The sequence below is a fragment of the Centruroides sculpturatus genome, unplaced genomic scaffold, assembly GCF_000671375.1.
Source record: "Centruroides sculpturatus isolate CEXI.00-Female unplaced genomic scaffold, Cexi_2.0 scaffold422, whole genome shotgun sequence".
Lineage (NCBI taxonomy): Eukaryota > Metazoa > Arthropoda > Arachnida > Scorpiones > Buthidae > Centruroides > Centruroides sculpturatus.
In genome coordinates, this window is record NW_019384777.1 from 414,085 (window position 1) to 426,849 (window position 12,765).

Consider the following 12,765-nt stretch of genomic DNA (forward strand, 5'->3'; position numbering starts at 1 on the left):
AAGATTTTTCGTTTTAAATTCATAATTATATTCGAAAAATAGAGGAAAAAAAGGAAGATAATTAAGTTTTCTAAGCCAGTTTTGCGCTAAACAAACATAAGAATAGCTAACTTGCAACCCTTACGTATGTCCTACTTCGAGCTTTAAACGTGTAAAATATATACTCCACAGTTAAAAAAATGTATTAAAATTAGTTATTTATGGAAAATATAACAATAATTTATATTAAGTAGTACATTTTTTGAATTTACACTTAAAGAAAACGTTTTTTTTTTACTTATACATTTTTATACGTATTTACAATTAATTGATACGTTTCCTTATTAATAAATTAGTTAAAATATAATGTTTGACGGAAATAGGGCATAAAAACTATTTTATATATATAAAAAGTCAGTCGAGAATTAGCTACATGGTACTATTTCATCGCCATATACAAACAGCTCCAACAGGTCATGCCACTTATGGGTAAAACAATATGCCATTTTTGATATAACCATGTAAATTTCAGTTGGAAAAATTTAATTATTTTGCTATTTTAATAATTCAAAAGTTCGCTGACACTTTTTTTCAAGGTTAAGTCCCATATATTTAACCGCCTGTGACTATTCTCAAGCTGTAAATAGTTATGATTATTGTATACATAATATTGTTATGAGTTTTATGAGGTAGTTGGGGTGAGAAAAAACAATTGCTCTTTCTGTAATATAGTTTCTAAAAATAAAAATATTATATTATAAAGATGTCGTGTTATGTTGTTATTTAGTAAATTAGAACAATTTTTACATCGGAATTTTTTTTATTTTTAAAATTTGTATTTTTTGACACGTTACTTTCATGTTTAACGTGGAAGTAATGTATTAAAGAATAGAACTAGCGTGACATGAATGGATTAAAATTCTCGGTTTGTAACACATTTAAATGTTTATTCTGCTATTATTCGTCTAAAAAAATTTTATTTTTAATGCATTATTTTTTAATATCTAACAATATCTATTATTAAAATATAATATCACTTTCAATAAACCTACTTTTTGGGGGTGGTTCAACATGCTTTTGTTATCGATTTATTCAATTCTAGATTCATTTTATACGGTTAATGTTATTCTTTTTAATAAATTAAAACAATTTTACATCAGAACATTTTCATTTTGATTTTAAAATTTGCATTATTTGACACGTTTCTTTCATGTCAAACAATGAAAGCGCCGTGTTGAAGAATGGAACTAGCGTGAGATGAATGGATGAAAATTCGTATTTGTAACACATTTGAAAGCATTATTCATCTAAAAAATATTATTTTTAATGTAATCTTTTTGTAATATCTAACGATATCTATTATTAAATTACAATATCGCTTTCGATAAACCTACTTTTGGGAGTGATTCAAAGCATGCTTTTGTTATCGACACGAATCTAAAAAAATTTTTTTTTTCAATTATATCGGATGTTCTGATATATATATAATAAATAATAATAGTGTTCAGAAGTTATTATTATTTAATATTTAATTTTTTTAACTGTATAATATACTTGTTATGCAATTTCTGTTGCGTTTTTTGAAACGAGAGGGTGTTGAGAATGGTGTCAAAGATGCAGAGGTCTTAAAAGAACAATATGGATGATGACGGGTTTTAATTTGCAAATGATGATTTTTGTGAACATCCTACTGACCGCAATCGACTAGAATCACGATAAATACGTTCCTTACGACCTAAATAATGTTAATGTATTAGGACAAACCTGCTAAATGGTACTACTTATTCGTGTTTCTGTGCTTTTTGGTTGAAGAGAGAAAAAAATCTCGGAAATATCTCGAGTAAAAACATCAATTTAGTTACATCATAATTAGACCTAAATATCGTCATCTTACCTGATCCCATATGCTGATATTTGTCGCTTTTTAAGGTGATAAAATTTATCCTAATTTTTATTTTCGTTATTTTTTTAAATAGGATATTTCAAATGAGTTGTAAATTATAAAGGCCTAATATTCTGACATTTAACTGAATAGATTCGTTCTCGTTTTAGACTTAAAAAAAAAAAACATTTCTCTTTTTTGTCTTATTGTATAATATCGAGATGTCAATAAATAAATATGCAATTAATGTCAAAAATCGAATTATTAACTAAGATTAAGCTGTGTATTCACACTATGATTATTTGTCAAAGGTTTAACTATTACTAAAACCCCAGCTACTCGACAAAGTATTAACAACTGTTAAAACCCAAGTTATTTGTAAAATCGTTAATACCGTAAAAACCAAGTTATTTGTCAAAAGTCCAACTAGGTTAAAACAATTTTTTTGACAAAAGTCCAGCTATTATTNTTTATAAAATATTAATTTTTAATAAGTAAATATAAATCTATATTTAATTAAATTAAAAACAACTTTATTCGAATTATTTTTTGTTTTCATTTTTTAAATTAAATTTAGAAAATTTCTTTTAGTGTTATTAATAAACATGTTTATGTAAAATGTTCAAAAAAGATCTTTGGTGATTCTAATGAAGGTTTTAATTCCATTTCAGTTACCTTTCAAGTAAGATTAGATGATCCTGATAATAGTTGGGTGAAATTTAATGTTAATTCCACCGGCTATTATTTAGTTAATTATGAAAATGATGACTGGAGTCATTTAGGAGAAATTTTAAGAACTAATTTAGAGGTATTGTTTAATTATTTTTCAATTGGATCATTTATAAATATTTTATTTAAATTATATAAACGTATAGTTTAAATTATATACCTTTCTTTATAAACATTATAATAAAATGTATTTATTTACACATTAATTTCTTGTGTAATGATAGATTCGTATCTATCTTTGTACATGTTAGAAGTCCTTTTTTAATATTAAAATTAAACTGTTATTGATTAATTAATGATGATTTTCATTGAAAATTCTGTTTAAATGAATGTATATATTTATAAGTATCACAAGAAACTAGTACTTTTCTTTGTAAATATCATAGGCAACTAATGCTTTTCTTCGTATAAGTATCGATAAACTAGTGCATTTCTTTCTAAATATCAGGACAAACGGGTGCTTTTCTGTGTAAATTATCGATAAAATGATTATTTCGTTCATAAATATCACTACGAACGGATGCTTATCTTTATGTATACGCTGTTGTTGTTTTTATATCGTAATAATCTGATATTTACCTTATTTATGTGTTGATAAAATACTTTTTAAATTTATAAACAGATGGAACAGTTTCTATTAGAAGAAGTGCATAAAGTACTTATAACTGATGCTACACAAAGTTCTCATCCAGTGATACAGAATATTGGACACCCACGTGAAATAGCAGAATATTTTGATTATATATCATACAGCAAAGTAATTACATTAATTTCTGCATTAAAATCTTACAAGAAACATAAAAAAATCACTTAATAGCACTTTAATAAAGCTAGAATAATATATTTTATTCTTTATACTTAATTAAATTTGCCTAGTGGATGTCTTTCTCTAGCTATCTTGACTTGATTTTTTTCCATTAATTTATATAATTTATCATTAGATGCCTAGAAAACTATGTTTAATAATTTATAATATAACATTAAATTATNCTAGAGCTGGTCACATGCCTTATGGTTTAGCATTAGATTTAACAGCATATTTAAAAGAAGAGAAACATCTTGTTCCATGGAGCATTGCTAAAAAGCAGTTGCATTACATAAGCAGATTATTACAGGAAAGCATAGAAGCGCACGAATTAATACAGGTCAGTAGTTTGTTTATAGCTTTTAAGGAGAGAAAATAAAAAAGTTAGAAATGGCATTTTCCTTATTTGTTTTATTTGTGTATACCTTAGAGAACGATAAATATCAAATTGGCTTTTTGTCCTTCTTCGTGGAATTTATTGTTATGGATTATTTTTGATTCTCTGTAGATCATTTTTTTTTATTAAATCCTTTCATAATATAATTTATTATTTGGTTATTTTATAAAATTATTAAGGTTATTTCCAATTTTTATATGTTTTTCATGATATTTTTATATATAACTTTAAAAAAATAAAAATTAATAAATGTATATCACGCGTGTAGGGGAGACCGGGGCAAGATCGGCATGTTAAGCTTTACTTAAGTTTTGTGTAATAAATACTGCTGTAAACTGAAAAAAAAAGCTTTGCATATTGTCTATTGGAATGTTACCTTACTATAGAACTGGTTAAAATCAGTTTGGAAATAAAAATAATTAAAATAATTACAACTTTACAAGAAGAGAGAAATTGACGAAGTTGCCCCGGGTATAGNTTGAAGCAATTATATGAAAATATTTTTTTAATTCAAAATACAACACTGTGAAATAATTATTTAATTATACTTTAAAAATTTTATATTTTATATTTTTTTCCTGTAATTAATCAATGGTAAATTACCGTAGACAAACCTAACTGTACATGAAATTATGTCCACTTGGGTGAAAGAAGTTGGATTTCCTTGTATAAATGTGACTAAAGATCCAGAAGATCCTAATAATCTTATAATTACTCAAAATCGATTTCTAAAAAATCCGGATATGATCAAATATATCGAATATGAAAAAAATATGACAATGCAGAAGTAAGTTATTTATTAATTTATAAAAATTATCAATAAAGTTTATATTTTATAACATTTATAAGTGGGTTTTTCCGTAGAAAATTATGGCACATTCCTCTAAGTTACGAAACATCATCTAGAATATCAGGGATGAAATGGTTATCGGCACAATCTAAACGTATGTAACTTATTAAATTATTAATTATATTTACTTTGTTATTTTAAAATAATTTATTTATTTCTTAGAAAATATATACCTTCCATTATTTGGCACCGAATGGATTAAATTTAACATTAATCAAACTGGATATTATATTGTTAACTACGATAATCAACAATGGAAAAGCTTAGTAGAAGCACTAAGGACAGATCCAGAAGTAAGATAACAATACTACTGTATGCTTTTATACTTATAGAAAATAGTGTTTTCATTAATTAAATATACTTTAAAGAGGTTAAGGAACACGACTATAAAGCCACATTTAATCTAAATCAGATCAATGCACTAAAACTTCCCACGACAATGACCTTTTCTAATTACAAAATCATTGTTCTGTATCACTCATAAGCGCTATTTTTATTTATTTATTTATCAGGTTTTTGGAGCTATTGATAGATCTAATTTATTGTTCGATGCATTCGAATTAGCAGAAGCTGGCTATATAAATTATGACATACCACTTAGTATGGCTCTTTATTTAAAAAATGAAAATAATGCAGTACCGTGGGAAACAGCCTCTAAAGCTTTCATGTCCTTGTTCCGCTTATTGGAATTTACAAATGTTAACCCATTAATAAGGGTAAGGTAGTTTATTTTCTTTTTAATCTGCTTCAAAAGACAATTAAATATAAAATATTTTAAAATACTTGTTTTGTAGAGTTACGTACGAGAGTTAACTGAATCCCTATACTCCCACTTTGGATGGGATCACACAACGACTCATTCAGAAAGGTAATTAACATACTTAATGCTTAATTATAAGTACAGTTAAGGATTTCAATGAGATTTTATCATCATTAGCCTCCTGCAATCGATTATTTTGGGTTTGGCATGTTATAGTGGGTATAAAGAATGCCTAGCTGAAGCCAGTTCACGCTTTGAAGAATGGATTCGTGGCGAAGAGTAGGTACAATTACCATACGAGAGGCTCATAGATGTCATCAATAATGTCACTTTATATATTTTAGATTGCCAATTAATCTCCGTCCATTAATTTATCGTTATGGAATGTCAGAAATTGGTAGGGAGGAACATTGGAATTATATGTGGAATCGTTACTTAATTGAAGGATCCAGTCACGAAAAACGTAAATTATTATATGGATTAGCTCATGTTAGAGAGCCATGGTTAATAAAAAGGTAATTAACATAGTTCAAATTATTATTTTTAGAATTTAACATGAATTATAAGCTATATTTAAGTTTATTGATTATGTCTCTATATAACTATATATAGAATATAAATAAGTAATTTAATTATAATTTTTTTAAAACATTATTTATTGTTATTAAGGTATTTAGATATGACATTGGATGAGCATAAAATTAAGATGCAAGATGCTTATTTTGTGTACACATATTTAACTGCAAGTTCCTTAGGAAGGGAATTTTTATGGACTTTTATGAGAGCAAATTGGAGACATTTAACAGAAAATTAAATATATTTTCAACGTTTATATTTATAAAAACGTTTACATTTTATCACGTGACTGTTATTACATGTTTAACTTTGACGCTATTATTCCTAAGCAAAATGTTAAAGGTGTTGAACTTATTACACATTCTATTCTAATGAACATAATAAAGTTTGATTAACTGTTGAATTAAACATCTCTGGTCGCGAAGTCTGTGTTTTATACTGCAAACGTAAGTTATAAACGTTGTTATTATAAACATATAACTATGATAACTGTGAAAATTTTCTTTTTTTACTATAACATATCATTAATAACAATACTTTTTAAAACTGACTTATTATATTTTTATTAATTAACTACACTAGCTTTTTAATTCTTCGACATTAATGAGTATCTTTTTTGAGTAGATATTACTTTTAGATACTTTATATACATGCTAATAAATTTTTGTGTTATATTAGTTTAGTGAATTGGTAGTAAATGAAATAGGCTAACTACTATTACAGTGCAGTAATTTGGACAAAATTCTTTCGGGATGACAACTTATGTAGAAGACTCTGGGAAGATTGCTTGTCAAAAGCAAAAAAAGTAATTAGAACACAGTTATCTAAAATAGTTATTTAACAAAGCACTAAACCATGTATGCGAATCGGTATGTTGTCACCACAATGTAGATGTTGCAGAACACGTGCTCTGGTAGACACTTGTGACTATAGAATAAAGATGTTTTATTCAATAGTTAATCAAAAATTATTTCAAAATTATTTTATGTTCATTAAGTATTTTATAAACATAAAGTTATTTAACTTGCAGCGTGCTCTGTCTACTTCTTGTCGTACTGTGTTCTAAACTCTTAGTCGAGTGAAGTAAAGATCGGGTATGTTGCTGTAAAAGAAATTAGTGTTTGGATGGTCGAGCGGTAAGGTGGCAGTCTACTGCTCTGGAAGACCGAAATCGAATTCGTACGAGTCTTAATCCAAGGAATTTCTCGAGGGGTGATCCTTTCGGATATATCAGGTCTAGTTTGTCACCACCCGCTCTTTTCTGAACCTTATCGAATCTGTAATGGGCTTACTAAAAATCCTCTTAGTACACACAGACTGAAAGTAGATATAAAAAAAAGCCTGCGATGAATATAATTAAAAAGACCCTCTTAGAACCCACAGGAAGCGAATCAAAATTAAAAGAAAATATAGCAAAAATTTATCTTTTGGAAATAAAATTTTTCTTTATTTTGTGTTATATTGTTCTAACAAAATATTTTTGTATCTGTATATTATCTAAGTAATTTTTTAACCTTTGAAAATCTAATTCAGATTATATAGGCTTCTATATAAATTATGGCATTCTGTATACATTATGTAATTAAATTTGATAATGAGTTAGAATTGAATAATATTTGATCGAAGATTTTCTTTACATTCAAACTGCAAATGTCAAAAATGCATTAGAGTGCAATCATTTTAAAATGGTTTAAATTTATGTGTTGCTAACAATCTCTAAAATCATTTATATCAGTGTTTGTACAAGAAAACGCAACAGACGTGATCATTTGATTTATCTTTTGTTTCGCATTATACGTAGAAATATATAATGACATTGTAAAGTATATAACAGAGAATGATATAACAAAGTATATCATTCTCTGTCAGTAAGAAGTTACTAAAAAACCCTCTTCTATCAGGTTTTCACAATAATCTTTTATCTCGTTCTCTCCTAAACAATTTTCTTACGCTTAAAGACAATCGATTTGAAACATTTATTAAAGAAATATTTTCTTTCATAAAAACTACTTACCAATTAAATTTTGATAATAATAATATACTGACAATAAAAGGCAATAAAAAGTACAACTAATAACAGAAAAATTATAATTTACATTTTACATTTTAAATTTTCTCTAGTATTTTACCATCTATTAGAATAATTGTATATTAGTTGCTGTTACATGTAGACTAGCAATCATTTGCAATCATGGACGTCTGCGGAGGGGGACAAACGGCGCGTTTGCCCTTCGCTAGTATCAAGTAAAATATTTCCAAATTATAATCGTAAAAGTAATTGAAATGCATAACCTTATACTGTCGACCTTGGGACGCATTATGTCTTAAAATTTCTTGTCTGACTTAAAAAACACCAAAAATTAAATAAAAATTTATTGATTTAATTATTTGTCTCCAAGCTTTCCCTCCTGAAAATTTTTTGCTGACGCCCATTTTTGGAACGAATTTGATTGATTATATAAGGCAACGTAATACGTGGGAGATCTGCCAAGGGTAAACTAGTCCCTATTTATGAGTTAAACACGAGAAGAAAACCCAAAAACCTTCACGTGTCTAGCCAATTAGTTATGTGCAAACCCGTGACCTTATCAGTGTTTAGTCGTTTTATCCGCTCGGCCACTAGTGGGTTTATAGAATTCATTATATTCTTAGAGAATACAATGTTGAATAACAAAAAGATACCAAATGTTTTATTCTTTTATTTCCAATATGATAATTTTACATAATATTTTGTAATGCATTTCACGAAGCTTTCGTGTATTCATAAAAATATTTTAAAAATTCATTATTATTTTGAATTTTATGTTTTACCTAATCGATGATAAAACACTGTTCTTAATTATCAAGATTTAAAAATAATAACAGGAAATATTATTTTATATCAATTAAAATTGAATTAATTTTCAAATCTATTAATATTGAATTAATATTAATATATCAATAAAAGAAACATTCTATATTATATCTATTTTCTGCTTACCATATAAATTTCAGTGATAGTTTGATACTTATTGGAAATACTTAAATTAATCTTTATTTTATTTTTTAGAATATAATATGTTTTTCAAGAAATACATCTATTAGTTTCTACGTATTCTGTTAATTTTTATAAATAAGAAATAAAATACAAGATCATAATATACTGATGAGAAGGAATGTTATGTTCAACTGGAAATGTATTTGTAGATAAAGTTAGACACATTTAAGTTTTTTTTTTATTAAATTAGGAAAAGGAATTTCTGGTTGATAGTCGATAATCTTGTACAATAAATTTTAATGACAATTTAATCATGGTATATTTTAGGATTAACATTACTCTCTTCGTAACTTTTATGTAAGTCGTTTTAATGAAAAGTTTAACAAATGATGATAAAAACTAATTGTTTTGATTATAATAAACGTTGTACGTTTATTCAACTAAATAAGGACTTGATAACATTGTCCGGACGCTAATATTATCCATCATCACAATAGGTAGCATCCATCTCATATCCGTATAATTACAATTTTCAACTATCATTTTAATTTAATGGTGTTGTTGAATAATATTTAATTACAGCTATATTCTGGCAAAAATATATTTTTAAACAAGAAGAAAATGAATATAAAAACAAATATTATTTCTTAAATATTGTTTTATCTACGACAATTTAGTGAAATTTCTTAAAAAAGGCCATTGACGGGAACATAAAATATAGAAATTGATTAGGGGTTATTGGACTGCAATTTGAAAAAGTTGTAGAGCTGTAAATTCTCATTGCCTGTCTGTCATTCTATCCTCCTTAAATCTTTCTTAATCTCAAGAACGGTGTTAGATAGATGGAAGTCGAAATCTTTACAGACGGAAGGCTCCGATTAACTATATTTTAACTTCCGGTGTAAACCGGAAATCACGTGATTTCAATTCAAAAATTTTCTCCTAAATGGAGTTACATAGATGACCGGCACGGATCTGTTTTTATCAGGAAAAGTATGATCTACAGGGGCAAGACGCTACTAATTTGAGGTGGAAAGAAAATCTTTTAAATTAAATAAATTAAAAAATTAATTAAAAATTGCAGCCCGGCATTGTGACAACATCACAATAAATTGCTCATAAATCAATAAATCACAATTGCTCGTTTTGTATACATTTCAAAAAGAAATGTTTCTGAACAAATGGACGCCGTTCAACCCCTACCACAGATTAGAATGGAATATTCTGATCTGTTCTTCTCCGTTCGACGTTCCGGAGTTTTTCTTTTATTTTTAATACAAAACTTAAATTTACTTAACAATAAAATTCTGTCGGATTCTCTTAATCCTAAGTAATATGATTTTAAAGAATTATAATTTTTTTTATAGTTAAAATTAAAATGTAGATAAAATTTTTCTAATGTGTATTTTAAAAAAACGTTATAAACTTATGTAAGAAGTTTTTGCTTATTTATGTGATTTGTTTCTAAATCTTATTATTGCTAATATTTTACTTGATAGAAAAATATCTGAGATAACAAGATCCTTGAATTCAAATAAAATTTAATTTGTTTTTGTCATTGAAAAAGTTTAGAAGCGTATAAAACTATTTTAAAAATAAATTAAATCTTTTGAATATCAGAATTACTTATTTCTTATTCCTTTTTTTAGGTTACATAAGTAATTTAGACGAAGGAACATATCGATGTCCCGATGGATCTAGCCCAAGTATTCGACAAAAAATCGTTTCTGGAGTACTTGGAGCGGCTTCCAGTGTTACTTCCATTCAAGTGGCTAACTTACTTCGATTATTTAAAATACCACAAGTAAGTTGAGCGCATATAGTCCTATATAATACACATATATAAGCTATTGTATATGCGATTTCGAATTATTATATATCTGCCAACGAGGATGCCATCCAGAAGGACATCCTGTACGAAATTTATGTGTTACACACATAAAGAATACCCGGAAAATTTCACACATTTGGAACACATAAATATAAATATTGATATATCTGCTTTTCAAATGTGTTTTCCAGTGGTCGACTGGATAAAACATCTCTGAAAACTAGTTGGTAGCCAGTTTGCATGTGAACAACTAGACATTCGCTTGGCGTTTTCCGGGTTTTCTTTACATTTTCTTCGCAAATAGGGGCAAATATCGTATAGAATGTTCTTACGGAAGGCGTCTTCCTTAGCAAATCGCCTTTATGTTACCTCATTCCCTCAATCCAATCTATTTTAATTGTTTAATATATCGTTTCTGAACCTTTTTAAGCCCGAGGACCAATAAAATGTTTGAAAAATTTTACGTATCACTAAATTTCGTTGACCTAGCTTTTTTTAAACCTATGTGGGTATCACCAACGTTTGGGACATACTGTGACATTTATAATATAATAAATATAAAAGCATGGTTTGAATGCATCTGGAAACATAATTAAATTGGAAGTAAACTATTAAAAGTAAATCATCATTGAACAAAGTTTTAATTGTTATTAATTTGTCTGTCTGGGACTTTTTTTGCTGAGCTGTTGTGGCGACGTTAGACATGGAATTTTTACAACAGAATATTAAGTGTAGAACTGCAATAAGTAGTTTAAATGTTTCATTAACTCGAATAATAAGTTTTATTTTACTAATGATTGCTGGCATTGAGTTAAATCCCGGACCTTTTCCTCGATCTCCTCCAAAACCAAGTCAAGCAGTTGCAAAAAAGGGGACGAGGGAGTCCACGTAGAGAGCATACAAGAGATATAGAAGAAAATACTCAGACAAGCGAAATGTCAGGAGAGGAATACGTAATTGAGGAACATTCCAAGAATACTACTGATATCTCGAGGTATGCTACAATAAAAGACTTTTTCGAACCGGAAGAAGATTTACTAACAAAGACTATTGAACCTGAATACTCACTTAAATCGCTCTATGAATTAATCCAAGACAAATTTGATAGTTTGAACTTCGAAATCCGTTCCATGAAAGCTGAAATCAACAAAATGAACGAAGAAAATTTAAAGCTCAAGGAAGAGTTAAAAGATATGTGTAAAAAAATACGTTTATTAGAAGAAAGAACAGATTCGTACAGTAAGTTAAAAGGTATGGTGGATTTTGAAATTGATAAAATGTTAAACGATAGAACTAAGAAGAATCTAATTATATTTAATTTTCCATTTAAAACCTCGGAATATGCAGAAGAATTTAAAAAATTTATAAAAGAAAATTTACAGCTTAATGGTATAGATATCGAAGGTCTTATTCAAATAGGAAATAGAAGAAATAATCAAGTAATTAAGGTTATGACCGAATCGGTTAAAGATAGAAATTTAATTCTTAATAAATTTTGGACCACAAGATCGAAAATGACCGACGAAAAGGAAAAAATAATAATTTCAACGGACTTGTGTTTTAGATCTAGGATTAGGAGAAAATTATTATTAAAAACGATCAAACTAGAGAAATCGCATGATAACAGGATAAAAATTATAGATGATTACTTTTTTAAAAATAATATAATGTACACGTATGATTTGAATAACAGAGAAATAATTCAGTTAAATCATTTTTTAGACACAAATATATTACAAGATCAGTTAAAATAAATCAAAATTTAAAAACAATGCAGGAAAAAAGGAGAATGGCTAAAGATATGGAAAATAAATACAGAAAAATGAGTGAAGATAATTGGATAGTTATAGATAATGAATTGAATGAGAAAAAGGTAGAAAATTCAAAAAAAGAAAAAAATAATGTGACGATAAATTTTTCGAATATTCAACGATTAAGAGGAAAATTATTCAAAACCTCGATGAGAAAATTTCTGGAAT

General features: G+C 27.2%; 1 protein-coding gene across 1 annotated transcript in view; it reads left to right on the forward strand.

Annotated features, from left to right (window-relative positions):
- Nucleotides 1-12,765, forward strand: part of LOC111629103 — an 83,892-nt gene that overhangs the window by 62,405 nt on the left and 8,722 nt on the right. Inside the window, exons 38-51 of the mRNA XM_023372967.1 lie at nucleotides 2,493-2,669; nucleotides 3,213-3,347; nucleotides 3,532-3,735; nucleotides 4,401-4,579; nucleotides 4,657-4,736; nucleotides 4,805-4,935; nucleotides 5,155-5,358; nucleotides 5,437-5,510; nucleotides 5,580-5,681; nucleotides 5,747-5,917; nucleotides 6,072-6,214; nucleotides 10,605-10,759; nucleotides 11,647-12,225; nucleotides 12,564-12,659. Of these exons, the coding sequence (XP_023228735.1) occupies nucleotides 2,493-2,669; nucleotides 3,213-3,347; nucleotides 3,532-3,735; nucleotides 4,401-4,579; nucleotides 4,657-4,736; nucleotides 4,805-4,935; nucleotides 5,155-5,358; nucleotides 5,437-5,510; nucleotides 5,580-5,681; nucleotides 5,747-5,917; nucleotides 6,072-6,214; nucleotides 10,605-10,759; nucleotides 11,647-12,225; nucleotides 12,564-12,659 (2,430 nt within the window). The remainder of the gene's footprint in view (nucleotides 1-2,492; nucleotides 2,670-3,212; nucleotides 3,348-3,531; nucleotides 3,736-4,400; nucleotides 4,580-4,656; nucleotides 4,737-4,804; nucleotides 4,936-5,154; nucleotides 5,359-5,436; nucleotides 5,511-5,579; nucleotides 5,682-5,746; nucleotides 5,918-6,071; nucleotides 6,215-10,604; nucleotides 10,760-11,646; nucleotides 12,226-12,563; nucleotides 12,660-12,765) is intronic.